This window comes from Camelus dromedarius, chromosome 10 (assembly GCF_036321535.1).
Source record: "Camelus dromedarius isolate mCamDro1 chromosome 10, mCamDro1.pat, whole genome shotgun sequence".
In the NCBI taxonomy this organism is placed as follows: domain Eukaryota; kingdom Metazoa; phylum Chordata; class Mammalia; order Artiodactyla; family Camelidae; genus Camelus; species Camelus dromedarius.
This window is the reverse complement of record NC_087445.1, coordinates 23678769-23702069: the sequence shown is the minus strand read 5'-3', so window position 1 is coordinate 23702069 and position 23301 is coordinate 23678769. Positions and strand designations below refer to the sequence as shown.

Below are 23301 nucleotides of genomic sequence, written 5' to 3'. Positions count from 1 at the left end.
CCATTAACTGATGAATGGATACATAAATTGTGTTATGTTCCAAAATGGAATATTATTTGGCAATAAAAAAAGAATGGAGTGTCAACTCATGTTACAATATGGATGCATCTTGAAAACATTATGCTAAACACAAGAAACCAGTTTAAAAAGATCACCTATTCCATTTATATGATTTTACTTGTATGAAATGTTCAGAAAAAAATCTATAGAGACAAAAAGTAGGTTAGTGGTTGCCAGGGTTTTTGGGGAGAAAGGGTAAGAGTGACTGCTAATGGGTGTGATATTACTTTTTTGGGGTAATGAAAATGTTCTAAAATTGATCGTAATGATGAATACACTAAAAACCACTGAACTGAATACTTTAAATTGGTGAATGTTATGGCACATGAATTGTATCTCAATAAAGCTGTTACAAAAGAGTTGGAAGAAAACACAAGTAAATATCTTATTCCTAGATGTAGAAGGTCTTCCTAACACAAAAACAAAAGAAAAATGCATAAAGAAAAATAAATAAATTTTACTACTTACAATTTTGATTTCTGTATTTAAAAACATGAATTAAAAGGCAGATAAAAATGGAAAAACTTATTTGCAACATGTGACAAAAATATAAAACATCAATGAACCTCTATTAATCAATATGAATCGATGAAAAATGGGCAAAGGACATAATCAAGCAATTGACAAAATACGGTCAAAAAACATGAAAATATGTTCAATCTCACTCATAATCTAAGAATTTCAAATCAAGATAACAACGAGAGACTATTAACTGACTACCAAATTTGCAAAGGTTTTTAAAAATAATATCCATTATTGATTAGGAAAATAGGCATGTCCAACCACATGGCGGCAATGACAGTTTTTTCCCCAAAAGTATAATACTCATTCACTTTTTTATAACATGCATTTTCTTTATAAAAATTTATATGAAAGAAATATGAGATGGGCACCAAGATTTATGTTACACAAATATATGTAAAATATGTTTAGTGATATGCAATTTTTAATATCAAAATATGAAAAGCTATCTGCATATTTAAAAATGGGAGATAGTTGTATAAAATTACATTATGTCCATGTCATGAAACACTAATACTATAAGTCATGTTCTCAATTAATATTTTAAAAGTAAAAAGATGCTTATAATAAGTGATAAGAAAAAAACAAATTATATAATACAGTAGCAGTTTTTAATTTCTGTATGATGGGGCAGGAGTGAGAATATACTAAAGCTCAAAAAAAAAAAAAAGTAGCCATAAATGAACCAAAAACAAAATAGAGGAAAAATCCTTTCTTTGAGAATGTCACTGAAATATAATTTAGATGAAAATTTAAATTTTTTTCTTCAAAATGATTGTGTAGTGCAAACTTCACACAGTATGCATATAATATTTATTTAACCTCAAAATAACCAATAAATGTTATTTTTTAAAAACTGACTTTTTTGAGAGTAAGATTTGAATTATTCTTTCATTTTCCTTTGTCCTGAATTTGAAAAAAAATAGTGTAATAATATAGTGTATTATTTGCTACACGTGGTTATTTGTTTGGTGATATCATCATTTTTGCTCCAGGAATTTTTTCTTGGCAAGTGAGAAATACATGAATTAGCTTTTCCAATTCAAACGTGAGATGATATTGTACAACTATTGCAAAATAAACTTTGAGGCAGAGAGCTCACATTCTAGTTGGGGAAAGGAGAAATCAAAAGACAGTAGGGAAACAATGTGTCAATTTCTGGTGTACAGCACAATGTCCCAGTCATGCATATGACTATACTTCCATTAAAAATAAAAAATTGATTAAAAAAAAAAAGACAGTAGAGAAAATGTGGAAGAAGAGCTAGATGCAGCAAGCAGAGGGTGGGTTTGGAATGTGTGGGTGAGATCCTCGGAGCGGTCCACAGAGACTGGGTTCTGAAGGCTGGTATTGGCTGGCCCAATGGAGGAGGGGGTAGGACCCCTCAGATGGGGGAAACAGACTACATGAAGGCAGGGCAGGAAGGAGAGTGAGAATAGGCAGTGATGCTAGAACCAACACATTTTTCTCAAATATCTAAAAGCATATATATATATTAAAAAAGATTTTATATATATATATATAATATATATATATACTTTTATATATATATATAATATATATATATAAATATATTAAAAAACATATATTCATGTATATATGTTAAATGGGTAAGATCGATTTTTCAAAAAGAGTAATTAAACAATTCAGGCTACTATTCCAATGTATCATTTCCTTAAAGAGCAAATTATCTCCTCAAGAAATCATGAATTATTATATGTAGTTCTACACTTGTTTCAAATGTGGTAGTTTTGGCAGACAAATCTCTTCAAATTTAGCTACATGATCTCAATAGTTTTAAAAAGGAATTTTTTATTATGCCACTAAAAGCTTCAGGTAGAATACTCCAAATCACAAATATCATTTTTATTGACGCTCTAAAAGTGAAACAAAGCATATTTCCTTTTCAACTACCCACTATTTCTAGCCGAGTTTTTTATGCCCTGTGTTAATCCAGAGCCCAGAGAAAACCCTTCAGAGATAAATAAAGTAGGTGATCGCTCTTTCTTCACTTCTTATTTCTGTGATTTATTATTATCTTTTCTGGGTTAAATTATTTTTTTTAGTTATTACTTTTTTAATGAGGTGCTGGGGATTGAACCCAGGACCTTGTGCATGCTAAGCACATGCTCTACCACTGAGCTACACCCACTCACCCTGGGTTAAATTATTAAATCAACAATAACAAACTGAAAGGAAACAGGATATACCATTCTTGAGAAGTTCCATGGAAAAGTTGTAAACAAGTTGATGCTTCTGACCGGGGTTGGCTGGCTGCTTATACTGAGGGAAGTCTTTGCTGAAGCCCCCACTGATGAGGAGGCCATGACGTGGTCTCTGAGTGATGCTGAATAGCAAGGGGTCCTGGGGAGTGTCCAGGTCAGCAGCACTGATGATGGAAGAATCCAGCTCTCTCATCTGACCCTCACGCACCTAAACAAAACAGGTCAGAAAAGTCAGCTGCGTGCGAAGTAAGACCTGTCTTTCTTTTGGCAAGTTTCTCAAAAAATAATTTTAAGATATCCTATAATAATTTTAATATATCCTTGCAGATTTTCTAGGAGATCTGTGTGTAATGAGTCCTGAAAAGAAATTGCTGGTTTAACACGACCTTAGAAGACGAGAACAAATTTATTCATCTTTCTCAAATTTTTCTCCTAACGATTTCAAAGCACTTCATTCATTTCCATGAAGGACTAAGGAGATACACACACACACACACACACACACACACACACACACACACACACATACATACATACACACACATACATACATATATACATAGACATATACATACATACAATCTCATAACTATATTTCATAATTCAAAAATTGGGATCAAAAGTGACCAAAGGGATGCTTGCTTTTTGGAAGGTACTCTACATCCAGTTTTACAAGATCCTACCTTCAGATCCTACTCTAATTTTAACTATCTGAACCATGTTGCTTTCACAATTCTTATGTTTCTATTGCAGAAATGACACAAATATCTGCTATACACACTAACACTATTATGCATTTTTAATTTTTGTCATTGTATTAAAAATTTCTGTATTTCAATTGCAATCAACAATTGAGAGGATGCTTCTGGATGCACAACAGTGTATACTTTAACTTTGGTTCCCTCGTCTCTTCCCAATCCTCACACCTCTAATTTTCCTGAATGACCCTGTACCCCACTTCAGGTTTCAAAATCCTTTCAGCACAAAGAGAACTGAATGCTTTTCATTTCATGTAGGATCTAAAATTATTTAGAACTATCAGTACCAGTGACGTGGTACTTAGTCATCTTTATCTTCTTTTTCTCATAGCAAGGGAACAAAGAAATATTTCTGTTTCCTATTTTGAAATATAGCCAGATCTAAATGAGCGTATAAATTTGACACATGCTTATTGGGTAACTGCAGCGTCACTGTACGCTGTGTGCCACAGTTGGAAGATCTAAAGAATCAAAGTCATATGAGACTGTGACAGCCTGTCCATCGATAATCATGGTGCAAGGAAAAAGTATCTAGTTCTGCTAAACATGGATAAAAAAGAAGTGCAAAGGGAAGGGCAGCCCTGGAATATTTTTTGTGGCTGAGTGGACACTTCGGCTTTGAAGAAGACATATGGTTTAGATTTATGAAAACGCCCTTTCTCTTTAGCTTCTCTTAAAGATTTTGAAGAGAGCTTACCTGCAACCACCCTTCACTGAACTTGCATAAAGCAAAATCATAAAATCTGGTATTTAGGGCTAACATTATGCTGGTTTTCTTTTATCTGGCCCCATTTTTTAGAAACTAAGATGGTACCATAATTTAATGCACAATGATATACTTGCGAAATCATCTTTGATGGTAACCTGCCTTTTTCTCCAAAAACTTTAATCAAGCAACCTAAAAAGATGTTCTAATTATCTTTCCTTATAAAGCTGGGACTCCTGGACTCACTGTATGGCAATCTTTCTCATTTACAAAATGGTAAATTCGTTCACAAGATGATGAATTTAATTGGAAAAAAATGTGGGCTGCTTTTTTGCACATTTAATTGTTTATTGAGATTATAAATAAAAGGTTTAGATCGATACACGCAAGATGTAGGAACTCACTGGTAGACAGCTTTGAAATGGATTATAATAACTTAAACCAAAAGCTCAATTTTTTTTTCAAGTTGCAGCATAACTTGATGGAAGCCCAGCCATCTACAAAATAAATACACTTTTTCACAAGAAAGCAAAATAAATATGACTATTTTAAAAAATCACTTGAAGCTTAAAGCCAGCTCTGCCAATAACACATGGGGCTCCATATTTGTTAGTCTTCAACAGCTCCTCTAAGGAATGCACAGGGAAAAAAAAAAAAAAAAAACACGATTACTTTCAGAGAAGAGGAAGAGACAAATTCCCAGTGGCCTAATTATTTCAGAAACCCCCACCCCAGACAGACACAAGACAATAGAGGTAGGTATGGAAGGAATCATCTGTAACGTTTTCTCTCCCTCATAATTACTGACGTGCTCTCCAGAGAAACCCATGTGCCCACAGAGGAGGAAAGGGAGGAGCTGGCTCTTCAATCCCATCCTGAGGTGGCTCTCATATACCATTAAGACTCAGTGGAAAATCAGAGTCAAATAAAGACTTTTGCATTTAGGATTTGACAGTTTTTAATCAAAAACAAGGCAAGATAATGGTTTCAAAATAGACATTATTTGCTTTGGTCAATGTCTGAAAAAAGATAACATAACAACGACAGTCACATGAAGGGCACCTATTTGCTAGGAGTTTTCTACGTGCCTGACCATCATGATCGTCACGGCTACCCCTGAAGGAAGATCTGATGCATATTTTGCAGATGAGGAAACAGAAACATAGAGAGAAACAGCTTACCCAGGACACTACAACTAGTAAACAGCAACACCACGTTCCTCTCACTCCAAAGCCCGAGCTTATTCAGCTAGTAAGGATTTGCTACACACACGCCTGGATTAAATAATTATATAAAAATTAGCATTGTTTAAAAAGGATTATATAGTGATATGAAAAGATTCACAATACACATAATTAAGTTTTTTTTAAGTAGAGAGTAGAAAACAAACTTGTGGTTATCAGCAAGGGAAGGGGGGGGAGTTGGGATAAACTGGGAGTTCAGGATTTGCAGATACTAACTACCACACATAAAATAGATGAACAGCAAGGTCCTACTGTATAGCACAGGGAACTGTATTCAACACCTTGTAATAGCCTATAATGAAAAAGAAAATGAAAAGGAATATATATATATATATATATATATATATATATATATATGTTTGTATAACTAAATCACTATGCTGTGCCCCAGAAATTAACACATTATAAACTATACTTCAATAAAAAAATTTTTAAATTATAACAAACCACCAAAAAATAAATAAATAGAGAATACGGTATAATACGATTCCTGATTTGTAGGTTAAAAACACAGAAAGATCACATATACACATAAACATCACTGGCATGTGCACAAATTATTTCTGTGGGAATTAATTACTAAAAACTGACGGACAGTGACTACGGGTAGGGGCTGGTGAAAAGAGAGAATTTCCTATTTCACTGTGTACGTTTCTCAACATTCTAACTTGTTTAACCTTATATATTTACTATTATCCTTTAAAAGATAATATGTATTGTCCCAGAAGTGATATGCTGAGCCATTTTAACCATGTCTGAATTTTAAAATAAAACTAACAAAAATTATTAAATAACAGCATTTTAAAGCTGCATAAAAATATTGGTTCAGATTGTGTTCTTTTATTTCATATATCTTTATAAGTAGCTATATTAAAATGATGCCTGTAATTTGTGAATGAAGAGTCCTTGCTATTAGAGCACCAGTTAAGAAGATATGCTCTGAAATCAGACTGCCTGGGTGCAAATCCCCCATGGGCCGCTTAGTTCCAAGCTCTGTGATTTTGGGCCACTAACTTAACCTCTTATGCCTCATTTTTGCAGTTATTAAATGGCAATAATAATGCCCTCACCTTAAAAGCCTATTATGAGGATTCAATGTGAATATATGCAAAGGGTTTGGAATAGTACCTACAACATAGTAAGTACTCCATTATACACACACACACACACACACACACACATATGCAATTATAATTGCAACTATGCAATTGCTATGTGTTAGCAGTTATTATCATTACCACCATCATTTTTACTAGAAAAATATTTTTCAAGTGATTGCATTGCATCACATAGGTCCTTACTCCTCATCAACGTAACGTGTTAAGTGCACCTAGAGTAATGTCAATGGGCTAGGTAAAAAATAAAACTTAGAAAATGATCAAAGAGAAATGGAAAATTCTGATATGCTTCTTACAGTGATATTCTGCACTACGAAGTCAGGAGCTTCGTCATTTGTGGGGTTGATCGTGATGTAGAACGGTATTTCAGAGGAGCGCTGCTTCCCATCCGTGACGTAAACCGTGAACTGGTCGGCTGTTGGTTCCATCCTCAGATGCCTGGACTGCACATAGTTAATGTGCAAAGTCTTCATGTCTTTCCACTGAAACGAAGCTGGAGCACAGCAAGATGGATCAGGTATACAAGAAAAACACTTTTTTTCAAACCACTGGTCCTTAATGTTTAACCCTATAACCTATTTCTCAGCAAAGCAAATGAGACATCATAGCAGTTGACCTAAGAATCAGCTATCAGGGGCTGCTATAATGACTATCAGCCATCAACCGTCAGGTGTACGATGTGTTGATTTGATACATGCATATATCACAAAGTGTTTATCACAATAAGATTAGTCACCATATCATTCACCTCATATAATTACCATTTTGCTATTGTTATGATATCATCAAAGCTCTACTCTCAAAGCAACTTTCAGGTATATAATACAGTATTGTTAATTATAGTCATGATGCTGCACCTTAGATCCCCAGAAATTATTCATTTTATAACTAAAAATTTGTAGCCTTCAACCAACATCTTCCCCACCACCCTCCCACCGCCAGAACAGTGGTACACCTTAAACTTACACAATGTTATGTGAATTATATCTCAATAAAGTTGGGGGAAAGAAAGACTAATTGCATTAAAGTTTATGCCATTTCTCCTGTGACTTAATACACAACATAAAGCATTTTTCTCTTTTGATTTAAGGCAATATCATAACCCCAAAATAGCAGATCATTATTCTACTCTGTTTCTATGAGTTCAATATTTTTAGGTTCCACAGGTAAGTGAGATCATATAATATTGGTCTTTCTCTGTCTGATGAATTTCACGTAGAATAATGCTCTCAAGGTCCATTCATGTTATTGCAAATGACAGTATTTCTTTCTTCCTCATGGCTTAATAATATGCTGTTGTGTATTTATACCATATTTTCTTTGTCCATTCAGCCATCAGTGCACACTTAGGTTGTTTTCATATGTTAGCTACTGTGAATAATGCTGTAATAAACATGGGAGTGCAGATCTCTCTTCCATATCCTGTTTTCTTTTCCTTTGGATATATACCCAGAAGTGGAATTGCTGGATCATATGGAAGTCCTAATAGTGGCTAAACCAATTTACATACCCAACCAGCAGCATACGAGGGTTCCCTTTTCCCCACATGCTCGCCAGCATTTGTTATCTTTTGTCATTTTCTTAATAGCCATTCTAACAGGTGGGAGGTGATATATCACTGTGGTTTTAATTGGTATTTTCCTGATGATTAGTGATGCTGAACACCTTTTCATGTACCTATTCTATCATTTGTATGTCTTCTCTGGAAAAATATCTATTCAAGTCCTCTGCCCATTTTTTCATCAGATTGTTTGGGCTTTTTGTATTGAGTTGTACAAGTAACTTACATATTTTAGATATTAATCTCTTATCAGATACACAATTTGCAAATATTTCTCCCATTCTATAGGTTGCCTTTTCATTTTGTTGACTGTTTCTTTTCCTGTGCAGAAGCATTTTAGTTTAATGTAGTCCCACTGGTTGATTTTTGCTTTTATGTCTTTGCTTTTAGTGTTAAATCCAAAAACTCATCAACAAGACCCATGTCAAGGAGCTTACTGCCTATGTTATCTTTTAGGAATTTTATGGTTTCAGGTCTTGCGTTCAAGTCTTTAATGCATCTTGAGTTAATTTTCATTGTATTATGTAAGATAATGGTCAGTTTCACTCTTTTGCATGTGGCTGTCCAGTTTTCCCAACACCACTTCTTTGAGAGACTGTGCTTTGTCCATTGTATATTCTTGGCTGCTTTGTTAAAAATTAATTGACCATATATGCATGGCTTTATTTCTGGACTCTCTATTCTGTTCTATTGATCTATGTGCTTATTTTTATGCTGATACAATACTGCTTTGATGACTATAGCTTTGTAATACAGCTTGAAATCAGGAGGTGTGATGCCTCCACTTTGTTCTTCTTTATCAAGATTGCTTTGGCTATCCAAGGTTGTCTCTGTTTCCATACAATTTTAGGATTGTTTGTTGTATTTCTGAAAAAAATACCATCAGAATTTTGATAGGGATTCCATTGAATCTATAGATAGCTTTGGATAGTATAGACATTTTAACAGTATTAACTCTTTCAATTTATGAACATGGATTTTTTCCATCTGTTGGTGTCTTCTTCAATTTCTTTAATCAAGACATCAATTTATTATGTCTTATGGTTCCTGGTTTATAAATCTTTTACTTCCTTGGTTAAATTTATTCCTAAGCATTTTATTGTTTTTCATGCTATTATAAACGAGACTGTTTTCTCTATTTCTTTTTCAGATACTTTATTGTTCATACAACTGATTTTTCTATGTTGATTTTGTACCCTGAAGCTTTATTGAATTTGTTTATTAGTTCTAACAGTTTTTGATGAAGTCTTTAGAAATTTATATATATATAATATCATGTCTTCGGCAAATAGAAACATTTTACTTCTTCCCTTCTGACCTGGATGCCTTTTATTACTTTTCCTTGCCTAGCTACTCTGGCTATGACTTTCAGTATGATGTTGAACAGAAGTGATCAAAGTGCACACCCTTGTCTTGTTCCTGATCTTAGAGGGACAGCTTTCAACCTTTCACTGTCGAGTATGATGCCAGCTGTGGGTTCATTATATACGGCTTTTATTATGTTGAGGGATGTTCCTTCCAGACCCAATCTGTTAAGTTTTTGTCATAAAAGGATGTTGAATTTTGTCAGATGTGTTTTCTGTACTTACAGAGGTTATCATAGGATTTTTGTCTTTCATTCTATCAATGTGGTGCATCGCATTTACTGATTTGCATATGTTGAACTATCCTTGCATCACAGGCATAAGCCCCACTTGATCATGGTGTATGAGCCTTTCAATGTGCTGTTGACTTCGGTTTGTTAATATTTTGTGGGTAATTTTTGCATTTATATTTATCAAATTTACTGGTCCATAGTTTTCTTGTTTTTCTAGTTCCTTGAGGTATAAAGTTAGGTCACTTACTTTTTTAATGTAGCCTTAAAACTTTTTTCTTAGCACTGCTTTTGCTGCATCCTATATGTTTTGGCGTGTCATGTTTCCATAGTTAACTTGTTTTAAGATTTTAAAATTTCTTTTTTTAAATTTAATCTTTGATCCATTGGTTATTCAGGAGTGTGTTCTTTAATTTTCACATAATTGTGAATTATCTAGTTACCTCCTATTATTGGTCTGAATTTCATACCATACTTTTCTGACAGCAGCTTTTAAAAATGCTAAAAAAAAAAAATTGAGAATGAGACAAGTGAGCGCCACTGGATTTATTCTGTCACAGTATTCTGTGTTGCTCTGTGGTCAGAAAAGATACTTGATACTATTTCACTCCTTTTCAACTTGCTAAGACTTGTTTTAGGACTCATTATATGATCTACCCTGGAGAATGTTTCCCGTGCACTTGAGAAAAATGTGTATTCTGCTCTTGTTGGATGAAAGGTATGTACATGTCTGTCAGGTTCATCTGGTCTAAGATACAGATCGAGTCTAATGGTTCCTGATTGATTTTCCAGCTGGATGATCTATCCGTTGTTGAAAATGGAGTACTGATGTCCCTGGTATTACTGTATCCTGTGTATTACCCCCTGCAGATCTGTTAGTATTTGCTTAGTACATTTAGATACTTCGATGTTGTGTGCATATATATTTACAACTATTATATTCTTTTGATGAATTAACCCCTTTATTATTATACAATGACCTTATTTGGCTCTTGTTACAGTTTTGACTTAAAGCCTATTTTATCTATTATAAGTAAATGTACCCTTGCTCTCTTTTGGTTTCCATTTGCATGGAATATCTTTTTCCACCTCTTCATTTTGAGTCTATGTGTGTCCCTGAAGCTGAAGAGAGTTTCTTTAAGGCAGCATATAGTTGGGTCTTGTTTTTTCTCTCCATTTAGTCACTCTATTACTGCAACTAATCTTAAACCCAGCTTCCCTCATATTTAAGATGGATATGCCTCAAAGTGTATTTAGAGAATAATTTATCTCATTTACTTTTAAAGTGCTGATTTTGGACATTTTTGGTTTTGGTGTCTGTTTTGGTTTTGGTTGGTTGGCTTTTGTCTGAAATACCAGAGCTATTTTAGAATCTGAGACACACTTTAATATCAATACTAGTATCATTACCTTCAACACTTCCATGATATAATTCCTAATATTTTCTATCAGTAGCTTTTAAAAGTGCTAAAAAGACAACTGTGAGAATGAGATCAGTGAGCACCACCAGATTTATTCTATCACTATGTTGTTACGAGGGACTTTTAAAACATTATTTCTTCCATATTCATTCTATATTCTTCATAAGTGAAGCTTCCATTTACTTTGAAATAAACTCTCATACATGGGGAAATACAAAATAAAATGTTAAAACTCCTAGAAGAGAACAGAGGCAAAACAGTTTCTGACATAAATCATAGAAAGGTTTCCTTAGGTCAGTCTCCCAAGGCAATAGAAATAAAAGCAAAAATAAACAAATGGGATCTAATTAAACTTACAAGCTTTTGCACAGCAAAGGAAACCATAAGCAAAATGGAAGGACAACTTTTGGACTGGGAGAAAATATTTTCAAATGATGTGACCAACAAGGGCTTAATTTCTAAAATATACAAACAGCTCACACAACTCAGTAACAACAACAAAAAATAAACAACCCAATCAAAAAATGAGCAGAAGACCTAAACAGACGTATCTCCAAAGAAGACATGCAGATGTCCAATAGGCACATGAAGAGATGCTCAATATTACTAATCATTACAAAAATGCAAATCAAAACTACAATGAGGTAGCACCTCACATCAGTCATAATGCTCATCATCAAAAAGTCTACAAATAATAAATGCTGGAGTGGGTGTAGAGAAAAGGGAACCCTCCTACACTACTGGCAGGAATTTAATTTGGTGCAGCCATTATGGGAAATAGTATAGAGATTCTTCAAAAAAAAACACTAAAAATAGAGTTACTGTATGATCCAGCAATCTCACTCCTGGGCATATACCCAGAGAAAATTCTAATTCAAAAAGATACATACGCCTCAATATTCACAGCAGCACTATTTACAATAGCCAAGACATGGAAGCAACCTAAATGTCCCTTGATAGGCAATTGGATAAAGAAGATGTGAGGGGTGTGTGCGTGCATATGTAAACATATAGATACAGATATAGATATCTCAACAACGGAACACTACTCAGCCATAAAAAAGAATGAAATAATACCATCGGCAGCAACGTGGATGGACCTAGGGATTATCATACTAAATGAAGTAAGTCAGACAGAGAAAGACAGAGATCATCTGATAGCACTTACATGTGGCAACTAAAATATGATACAAATGAACTTATTTACAAAATAGAAACAGAATCACATACATAGAAAACAAACTCATGGTTACCAAAGAGGAAAGGTTTAGGGGGAGGGACAAATTAGGAGTTTGGAATTAGTAGATACAAACTACTATAAATAAACTAGATAAACAACAACGTCCTATTGTATAGCACAGGGAACTATATTCAATATCTTATAATAACCTATAATGGAAAAGAAGGTGAAAAAGAATATACGTAGAGATCTGAATCACTTTGCTGTAGACCAGAAACTAACACAACACTGTGAATCAGCTATACTTTAATTAAAAAAAAAAATTAAAATGAAAAACAGTAATATTCAAAAGCATCAGCAATAATAGTAATTCCTTGAATGTATATAGTGCTTTGAACATTTCTGAAGTCCTAACCCAGTTACCAAACATGACCTGACCAATCAGATTCACAAACATAGGCAAATTACTGCCGGACACGAACTGATGACTTACCTATGCTGATGCCTGAATTGCTTTTTTCAAAACCTGCAGAAGGGAGTGTATTTTCAAGGTAGCCAAACTGGGGAGGAGAAACCAAAACAAACTCCAAGTCATCTGCTGCAGTGTCAGGGTCAGTGGCAGACAAATGGTTAATGGTAAGGGCTGCTGAGAGAGCCTCATCTACAGTGAACATGGTGCCTGCATCCAAAAAATGACACAATTATGACTTAGCATGAAATCCTCTAATCAGAAGAGTGAGGACAAAAGGGAGTGATTGAAATTCCAATTCAGAGAAGCCTCCTATATGCAAATATACTTCCATGGGAGATGTTCATTTTCTTTGGCGTAATTCCCCTTACAGTGAAAATATTCAGGGGTAATGGGTGGAATTTAATTTGACTTATGGAATGATACTTTTTTCTTGTATAAGCAAGCCAGACAATAATGGAAAGACAGCAGAAATACTAAATGCTGCAGTACAGCCCTTCAGTCATTCTCAAGGAACTCTGATTTCCCCTGTGTCTCTATAGAAGTGACAAATGAAAATAAGAATTGCCAAACTGTTTTAATGATAAGCCACTAAATGTGGTTTATGTACTCTTCAAGATCAGTTGTTACCTCTGTTTGTCAGAGCGTTAATTGCCTGAGAACTATTATGAATTGCTCATAACGAACATTTTTTCATGCCTTGGTGCTTAATTATTCTGCAGAGAGAATGCTTCCTTTCCAGAACACTGCTTGGGAGATAGTTTGCAAATTACAATAACATTCATACATATGCTTGCATTTTTTTTCTGAGAGACAGAACATATACATAATGCCTATGAAGAGATGACTTTCTAAAAAGCAAATAAGGTTAAATATATATAAATGATCTCTCTGGTATACTCACTCTGTTCTAATAGAAATTATTATGGATGAAATAAATTACACTTTCTCCAGCAGGCAAATTATATTTTCCCATGTGAAATAAACCCAGAATATTTGAGGATTACAATGTTTTCCTCATTCCAACACACGCACAGACACACACACTTGCATTTTCTCTCCATACAGGATTAGCTAAGTTTTTAAACAAGTAAATTCGTTGCCCTATAATCTTTCCAAGATTGGGGCGGGGGGGGGGGTGGTTTCCAGAAATTTATGTTGAGGCAATTATTGGAGGCAACTCTGTATGGTGGTTTTCTATTTTGACTATAAGGAAAGTGCATCATTATTTCTCTGGACCATAGGTATGACACTAGGTGAGATAATAGAACTTTAAGAGAAAAAACACTGTCACCTCTTGCAATTGAAGGTGACTGGTTGTCCACTGGAAGCACTGTGATGTTGAGATCATACACTGGAAAGGACTCATGAAGAGGGACTGGTGGGTGAGGTCCACTGTAGCAACAGCCATTCACAAAAGGGCCAGCTTCTCTGTCCGAAACCACCAATGTAATGGTGTCAAAACAAGGCACCAGGCCAATCTCTCCACCTGGAAGACACAACTCTAGCTGAAACCTGACTTTTACAAAATGTGGACTACCAAGATGAAATCTGCTCACACCTCTTCCACAAGCATAGAATATCGAGGAAAGGAATTTACGTGGGGAAAATGTAACACTCAGTTTCTTCACTATGAAATTAAATAGAGTCATGAAAATGACGCAAGAACGCTCGCCCATCCGTTGCCTCTGGTGAAAGCTGGGCCAGCCAGCCATCACCACATGGAGGGGCAAAACGGGGCTAACAAGGGTCTGGCAGTTCACAAATGAACGAGGGAGAGACACGAAGCTTGACTCGTGATGGTTTCACTCCTCCCTCACAGTTGCTGGTGTGAGGACCAGCCTCAGGGGGAACAGAAGGCACCGTTGTTCCGCTGGTAACTGTCTTCCCATTTGCATTTACCACCTTAAATGAACAACTGTCAACTACAGAAGAAGCTGGATAGGTGAGATACAAAGATAATCCACATTTCGTCATTTGTTTCATAGCCACGATGTTAGCAAAACAGCAACAGCACCTGGAAAAGAAGTGGCATTCATTTTCATTTTCATTTTCATTTTCTTTTTACTCTTTAGAGCTTTTATCTATGGATTCAGAATGGCCCGAAATTAGGCAGGGAGAGGAGGAAGGGAGAAAACATCAGGACTATATAGTTTGTCAGTAAACAGGACCATCTGCTCTTGGGTTCTAACTAGCGGCACAGAGGTCGGCGTGCTTGCTAACAGGGGACAGAAAGGTTCTGCAGGTGTGCTTTCAGGAATGCTCAGGCATCACTCTGAAAGTGCCAAGAGGGAAGCAATTATGTTTGAAGTTTTGATGAGACTAGGGCGCAAAAGATCAGGGGCGTCAATCCTCTTCATAAGACGCACCGGTCAAGTCTGCAGAGCATTGTGCTTGGCGTTGTCCTACCTGCTTAAAAAAAATGACAAAGAAAAGCTAGAGGTGATATTATTGAGAAAACGAATGATTAAAGGATAAGAAAACTAGGCTTATAAAAAAAACAGAAGTGAAGTTGAGAGAGTCAGAATTAATCAACCTGCAATTTTAGGAAAAGTGAAAAAATAAGACGTCTCTTATCTATTCATACTTATAAAAAAACCAAATTGGCATAAAGCTTATTTATTCATCATTCACTTGATAAATATGTATTTAATGCCTATTATGAGACAATTAGTGCCCTGCGTGCTCCAGGAGAGAAAAAGGCAGACATGATGAAAATGTCCAAAGACCTACTACGTGCCAGGAGCTGACAAAGTCTAATAGTAGAGAAAGAAATGCAGCTGGATTTGAATATCACAGACATGTGTATATATTAAGTAGAACCATATGAAATTGCTCCTATTAAGTCAATTTTTACCTATTAAATGGAAAATTCATATATCTCAGCCTGATTATGTACCAGGTGCTGAGGGTAGAGGAGGAAGAGAGTGCCGGCTGACAGTGCCATGGGGGCAGGGCACACTTGCCAGAGAAAGTCAGGGAAGTCTTTCCAGATGGCTTTGCCGGCTTTGCACTGACCGTTAAACTATGTGTACTGTACAAGGCAGATAAGGCAAAGAATTGGGAGACAGGAGAGAGGACCTGTAGGGAGAGGGAGTTGGGAAGAGAAGTGGAAAAATCATTCTAGGAAAAGAAAACAGCTTTTTAAAAAAAGCAAACACAGTACTTTCAGTAAATGTAATTTCAATTTAATAGACGCATAGGATACATTTACAGAAAGATCTGGAAAATTTGGCTGAGGATTAAGCCATGAAAAAGGCTACAACACAGGTGGAAGAATTCTCTACCTTGAAATGAAATACCGTCTAAAGATACAATTTATACTTAAAACCGTTAACTGTAGTGTTATTTAACAGAAAATTTGAACAACTTCATATTTAATGTTTGGAGAATAGCAAATTAATCACGTATTTTTACAACATAAAAGATACTCAGTCATCAAAACATGTTTACAATAACCTGATAACATTTAATAAATATTTTGATACACATTTTAGGTGATAATCTAAATGAAAAAAGTAATCTATAAAGCTGCACAGGCACCGTGATTGCAACTATGTTAAAAATCATGGTTAGAAAAAAGAAAAGAAAATACTGAAATGTTAAGAGCAATCATGTCTAAGAGGTAAATACAGTGAGTTTTCAAACTTCGCTGTACTTTTCCAAGTTTTCTGCAGTGAGCGAGTATTATTCTCGTAATCAGAGAAAGCAAACAAAGTAATGATCACGCGATTATTCTCTGGTGATCTTCATAACCAGAGAATAGAGGCTCAAGAATAAGGCCACTGAAATTCTACATCCTCCAGTACCGTGGTCCTCTTTACTCAGCTAGCTGCTGAGAAGTCACTGGTTGATAATCAGGAAACTTTTAATATTAACAACATAATTATCTTAGGGAGTCTACTTCAGCACTAAATAACTGCCAACTGAATAACGGAGTGAACATTACAAGGAAACGTAACATTCAAGTAACAAAACACCTTGTGAATACAGTATTTCTGCTAATTTAGTAGCAAAACAGAAAACCGTCTATCTGAAGTAACTTGCCCTCATGTCCTACCAGGTCTTATGAAAAAAAAAATGTGTTCACACTCCCTTACATGGGCATCACTGTAGAAGAGAGTTATAAATATGTATACGTGTTGTTTAGCACCTGAATAAGCCACAGGAAGAGAAGACAGATTCACCTCTCCCCTAATTTATCCCTGCCTCGCGAGCCTGCCAAAGATGCTAAAATGATGGAACAAACAACAACCATTGGTCTTTGGATCGCTTTTCTGCTAATCCGTTTGAAATCTTTTGGGGAAATCAAAAAGCAGCACCAAGTTGTGAACTCTTGAGAGACACTGAGAGACATCCGGCAAGTAGAACACGCTCCTCAGGACAAGGAAAGAGCCAATGAAATCTTTCCTAGGACTTAACATAGAGAAGATATGCAGATGCCATGCAAAGAAAAAAGATGTCTAGCAGAGTGATTAAAATGTGCCCCACTAGTTGGCCATGAGACAACCGGTATCCTAATAAATTACTGTTTTCAGAAGTACAGATGAAAATATTATTTCAAAATGTTTTCTCTTGTGTCCCAATTAATCCCTAGCTATCTCAGTCCCCCTCCTTGAGTTCCCTCCCCACCTCACTGCTAGTATTCTCCCTCTGCCTCTTCAAACAAGAAATGATTTGAATTCTGATTCTTCATTTCTGGTATCACTCACCTGGCCTCACAGCCCCAATCATGCTTCTCCCATGGAATTTACAGGTTAGAGAGGCATGTGGATGAGTAAGCATGAAATCGTAACGGAGAGCTATAAAAGTCAGTCAGAGGACGTATGTGGTGCTGTCGCTGACGAAGTGCCCACAGCCCAGAGATCAGAGATGTGTGAGAGGTGAGGATGTGATGATGTACCCATGTGTCACCGTGTTATCTTTACATGCGAATGGGTTTGTCTACTTCTTTAAATCAAAAATCCTTCATGTCAGGGTCTGGATTGTATTCCTTTGTAGCCCACAGTGCCTAGCCCTGTGCCTTGCAGATATCAGATGCTGAATTAACATTTTCTTTATGTGAACATTCTACATAAGGCACACATGTCACCTGGGTAACAATACAAGGCAGCACTAGACATGTAACTACAATGCAAATAAACAGGCATGTACTATATCTCTGATCTGTGTCCACCACTGTCACCTGCTGTGGGCAAGTTACACAAAGTCTAAGACATCATCTTGACTTTTCAAGAACTCAAAGTGGGGAGGCGATAGCTCAGTGGTAGAGTGCCTGCTTAGCATGCACGAGGTTCTGGGTTCAATCCCCAGTACTTCAGGTAAGTAAGTAAGTCAGTAAATAAATAAATAAATAAACCTAAATATCCACCCCCCCCCAAAAAAAGGGGGGCAGACCAGTTACTTCTTACAAGCCAGCTGAAAATCAGGAAAATTTTAATATTAACAACATAATTATCTTAGGGAGTCTACTTCTGGCATTTCTGTTATGATTTATGGAGCCAGAAGCTGTGATGGTCAAACAGCCTTCTTCAAACTGACCAAAAGAGGGATAAGGACAACCCAGGCTGAACAGAAGGTCTGTGTAGTAGCACGGGGAACAGAACAGCGATGACACTTGCTCTTTCTGCACTCTCTAAAATCCACTGTATTACTGAGGTCAAGAAATATTTCTGACCATGGGGATCATATTTGAAAAATGGGATACAGACGGCTGTTGCTGCTTTTTTAATGGAAACAAGCATTTAGACTGCTAGATTGTCAGACCCACAGCAAGCAGTGGGCTAAGACCGCCGTGTTGCTGCGTCCTTGCACTCAGATTAGCGCTAAGTGTTGTCGCTTACCTGTGTGTTTGTACGTCACGTCCCCTGCGACAACATCTCCCTGCAAGAACTGATGCACCGTGACTCCACCTTTCCTCACGGTCCCGTGCCGAGGCTCTCGAACAATCATGAACGTCAGTTTCAAATCATCACTGTCCACGTCAGTAGCAAAAATGTACTCAGAGGTGATAACCACCTCTTCGCCCTCTGAACAATGCATCGTGGGGGTGAGGTCCGCCTTTAGGACCGGTGGCTCATCGTTTACAGGGAACACCTAGGCAGGGAAAAAAAAAATGCATGTTTTCAAGAAAAAAGAAAGCAATGACAAATTGCCCACCTGGTAACCCACAGCTCTTAGTAATAATGGCAGGCATTTTCGATCTTCCAGACACGTGAGACAAGAGCCGTGGAATTTGGCCAAGCAGTCTGCATCTTTTAACTTTCCCCATATGAAGCATCCTGTAAGAAATGATCCACATGAGAGACATTTTGGGTAGGAATGGGAGAGGATTGTTATGGTTTGGGACTCAAAGCTGTCATTTGTTTCTAGACAGACAAAATATAAAAGTAATATAAAGCATCCTTCCCCAAAGCCCCTCTCCTCCTTCGTTAAATCCACACATGTTCCAGAGGAAATCTGGGCCTGGTGCTCTGACGCACATACATTTACAACATCGGAGTTATTTCTATTTCAAATTACTGGGTGATTACAAAGCTTTCCTCCACCCTCAACTTCCTGCCACCCAAGAAGTTTCTCTGGACTTAAAATAAGCAGCAGTTGTATTTCAAACATTTTGAGTTAAATCTGAAACTCCATAACCATTCAATCAAGGCCTGCTTTTGACTTGATAAAACATTTTGCTCTCACTGTCATGAAAATAAAACTCCAAGTAGAAAGGAAAGGAAAGCCACATGGGATCACACTGGCTCTCTGAATTTAAAAAGATTTTGCAAAAAAAAATTTAGATGTCTTCTAAGTAGGAATGGAGGGCACCCCCCCCTCTGAGTTCACAGTCACAACTTGATGCACATTTATCTATCAAGTCCGGCCTGTGAATACTCTCACACCTACGCTCCTTCCTTCCCCCATGCTTCAGCCACTGTGATCTTTTTAAAATGAAGCTTTCATCAAGTCACCGCCCTGAGGGAATCTTCGATGGTTTCCCAGTGTTTCTCCTGTGGTGTCTTGGCCTCATCTCACACAATAGGATGCCTTTGCCACTCCTTTCCACTGGTACCCCAAGACACAGTGCTCCTCGCACGTCAGCTCTCTGCACCATCTCTGCATCCTCTCCCTGCCCCTTGCCGGGGATGCTCCCCACAGCTCTTGGCTTGGCTACCTCCTCCTCCCAGTTACATGCGGATGCCTCCAGGAAGACTTCCTTGAAAACTCAGACTTGCTTAGAAACTTCTATTGTTTACTGCCTTTTAGTGTTCCATTTATTGGTAGAACACATCCACATTTTAACTAATTAATTAATTAATTAATTAATTAATTCAATGATAACCTGCTTAAAGCCTGCCCTCATCCCTTGCCTGTAAAGCCCTGAAAGAACAGGGACTTTAATTTGTCTTGCTCACCATCACACCCCAAGCATTTAGCATAGGACCTGGCATATAGAAGGCATTTATTATGAATTTATGGAATAAATGAATAACTGTATGAATGTAACTATGTATATCTACCCTGGTTACTTACCCTGCTATTTCAAAAGGCCAACAACTCTACAAAAAATATACATGAAATTATGTTGACACTTTCCTTTAACAGGTAGAGTGATGGGGTGATAGAAACCCAGGCTTATTTATTTAATTAAAGGTAGAAAAAGTATGCAATACTCTATTCTATTTTTTATTAACTTATTAGGAAACAGTATCTTTGTTCAAGTCCTCTGAGTAGGTTCATTAAAGATCCCTTTATTATTGTGCTTGATCCCCCCGGGTCGATCTCTCCAGTACATTCATGATAACCATTGTGCAGCAATTCACAAAATAGCCTCAGCTTTCAAATGCATGGAAGCAAGAGAGTTAAAAGCATTCCTCCTGGATTTAAAAAAAAAAAAATCACACATAATTGTCCAAATTTTGACTGTACCTCCAACTGGCTTTCAAAGGCCTTGCACTTTTGTCTAAAAAGTTAACAATTAAAACAGATTTTTCCTCAAATTCACTGCTTGTCCTTAATAAGATGGTCATGGATAGGAGATAGGGTTGGATTTTTTACCTAAAATTCGAGAAAAAACGTAACTCTAAAAGCTTTTTCTATATGTACAAGTCTGCCAGTGAAGGAAAGTCTCCTTTTTGAAGCTGAAATAATATAACTGCTTTTCATGTAGATATAAGGCTGGCATAAGAATTAAGTGGAAAAATGGAAGGAAGGGTCTCCAGGTGGTGACTGGCATGAATAAACATGCAGAAATGTTAGCAAGAGTGATAGTTACAGTCACCTGGTAGTTTAGAACAGTGGCCATGGTGAGGAGGACGGAACGCTGGCCTAGGTACCAGAGCGGAGATGCCAGCCAGGTCCACACAGTCAAGCTAATGGTTTCGGACAAGTTATTGAGCCTTCTCGGACCTAAGTTTCCTTTGCTATAAAGTGGTGACCATTCCCTCTCTGTTTATTTCTTAAAACACTATATGGATGTGATCGTTTTTAATTATTATTATTAATTAAAAAATACTAATTATCAATAATTCTTATTAATTATAAAATATCTTACAAACACATTATTACTACTAATAATAATTTTACATCATAAAGATCTGATAAAATTCAAACAGAAATAGAATTTGTTACTGTAAAAATAATTAGTGGGTCTCAAGAAGCATGATAAGTCTTCTGCAGACATTCCTAAATTACCAACAACAACAAAAAAAAAATACCTGCAAATCCTATGAATTATGCTTGTGGACTTGGATGGTCACTCAACAAAGAAACTCGAGGTTCCCACCTGGACTTTGAGCACGTACTCAGCCTTTATGTGCAGATTTTCCTTCATTTGTCAAAATGGGAAAAATGATCATCTCAGGGCAACGGCATACAGTACAGGAATTCACAGCCTTAAATTAAGGCTCTGGGTTTGAGATCAGAGTAGGTCTACCTTTAAATGGACTGGAGTGAGAAACCAGTATGCCCATTCCACCAGTATAACTTTGCTCTCTGCTGCCTGTCCCGACACACTCAAAGACATAAGCAGGCATCTTCTTGCTTTGGAGTCTGTGTGTTTCAATTTCTATCAGAGAGACCCTAAGGGGCTTCCAAACCAGAAACCCCATTTCTATATGAACCAGGGAGGAACCTTTCTACGTACCTCTACGTACAGCACACATTCTGCTGGGTTTGTGCCATCTGTGACCTCCAAAAGCATGTCATCCTGCAGTACCTCAGATCCATCATGCTGATACCTGTGGGGACGACAATTGTCACTAGTCTCTCAAGGCCACTGTGAGGCTGCACTGAGATTCCCGTCACAAGAGCTTTTCCATGGTTTGGGCCATATGTTCAATAAGTAAATAGTAACAAAAAAAAACCAACCCAGCATAATCATGAAGTCACATATTTAACTGCTGAAGTATCTCTGAATGTGAAACTACTCCACCCTGGAAAAATGTGTCCTGTGCACTCATAATTTGTCCCCAGATCAAAAAGTAGCCCTTTGAGCTGTCATTGTAACAATGGGAACCAACTGGTGTAGCTTTACGTACTTAGAGAAAACACTGCCTGGGGCCAAGGGGACACCGAGACTGAGTGATAGGCAGGTGAAAATGGGACGCTGCGTGGATTTCGGTGAGTTTCCGTCCCCCCCTCCCCCACCACTTTGAAGGCTAATCCTCCTGCCTGTGCTCTGGACCTATTCAGCTCTTCCCTAAAACTTTATCTACAGATTGTTCATTGCCTCTCTCCCACCATTTTCCCTTTCCCATTTACCAGCTCTTTTCCTCTCAATGTATAAAGATTCATGAATCTCCCCAGTCCTAAAAATATTTTTTCTTGGTCTAGCCTAGGCCCTATTTTCTTTTCATTCTTGGTCAAGTTTCTTAAAGGAATTGTCTAATTCCAGACTTTCCATTTACTCTCCAGCCCACTGTAGTGATACGCAGTAAGTTCTAAACAGCTGTTGAGTTGAGCCAGAGTTTTAGCTTATCAACAATGTGTTCAAGGTACTCGGTTATGGAAGTAAGTTCTAGCAAATGAAATTAAAAGTTGTATTAAAAATAGTGTAGTATATTGAACATATATAGCATTTATATGTGAAATAATTCCAGGGTTAAAAGGTATTTTACTCAGGATGAGACTCACACATACACTGGCTAGGGATTCAAGTCTGGGATCTGCTTCCAGTGGCGGAGAAAGCACACCTCCTACTCCCTTTCCCTCCCGACACTGCTCCCTGCACTTTATTTTGTCATGCTCCCCGATATTTTCATCAAAAATAGATGTCGTAATGTGATCACTCTATTTCACCGTGTTAATATCCCTAGAGGGGCCAAGTAGGTCTAGGAGCACACATCCAAAGGCATGGCTGTAGAGTTAGAAATTCTTTCAAAACCAGGCTCCTCCATATACCAGCTGGGTGACCTCAACCTCTTGGCGCCTTAGTTAATTCAACTCTAACATGAG

General features: G+C 36.9%; 1 protein-coding gene across 12 annotated transcripts in view; it reads right to left on the bottom strand.

The window, feature by feature from the left end:
* Positions 1 to 23301, bottom strand: part of FREM1 (FRAS1 related extracellular matrix 1) — a 148837-nt gene that overhangs the window by 62183 nt on the left and 63353 nt on the right. For all 12 annotated transcript variants that reach the window (XR_010382638.1, XR_010382643.1, XR_010382639.1 and 9 more), the window contains 6 exons: positions 21992 to 22085; positions 18702 to 18954; positions 14153 to 14347; positions 12883 to 13068; positions 6930 to 7126; positions 2793 to 3015 (listed from right to left, as the gene is read on the bottom strand). Coding sequence is in view for 5 of the 12 variants with exons in the window: in XM_064490198.1 (XP_064346268.1) it covers positions 2793 to 3015; positions 6930 to 7126; positions 12883 to 13068; positions 14153 to 14347; positions 18702 to 18954; positions 21992 to 22085 (1148 nt within the window). In the remaining 7 variants the exon portion in view is untranslated. The remainder of the gene's footprint in view (positions 1 to 2792; positions 3016 to 6929; positions 7127 to 12882; positions 13069 to 14152; positions 14348 to 18701; positions 18955 to 21991; positions 22086 to 23301) is intronic.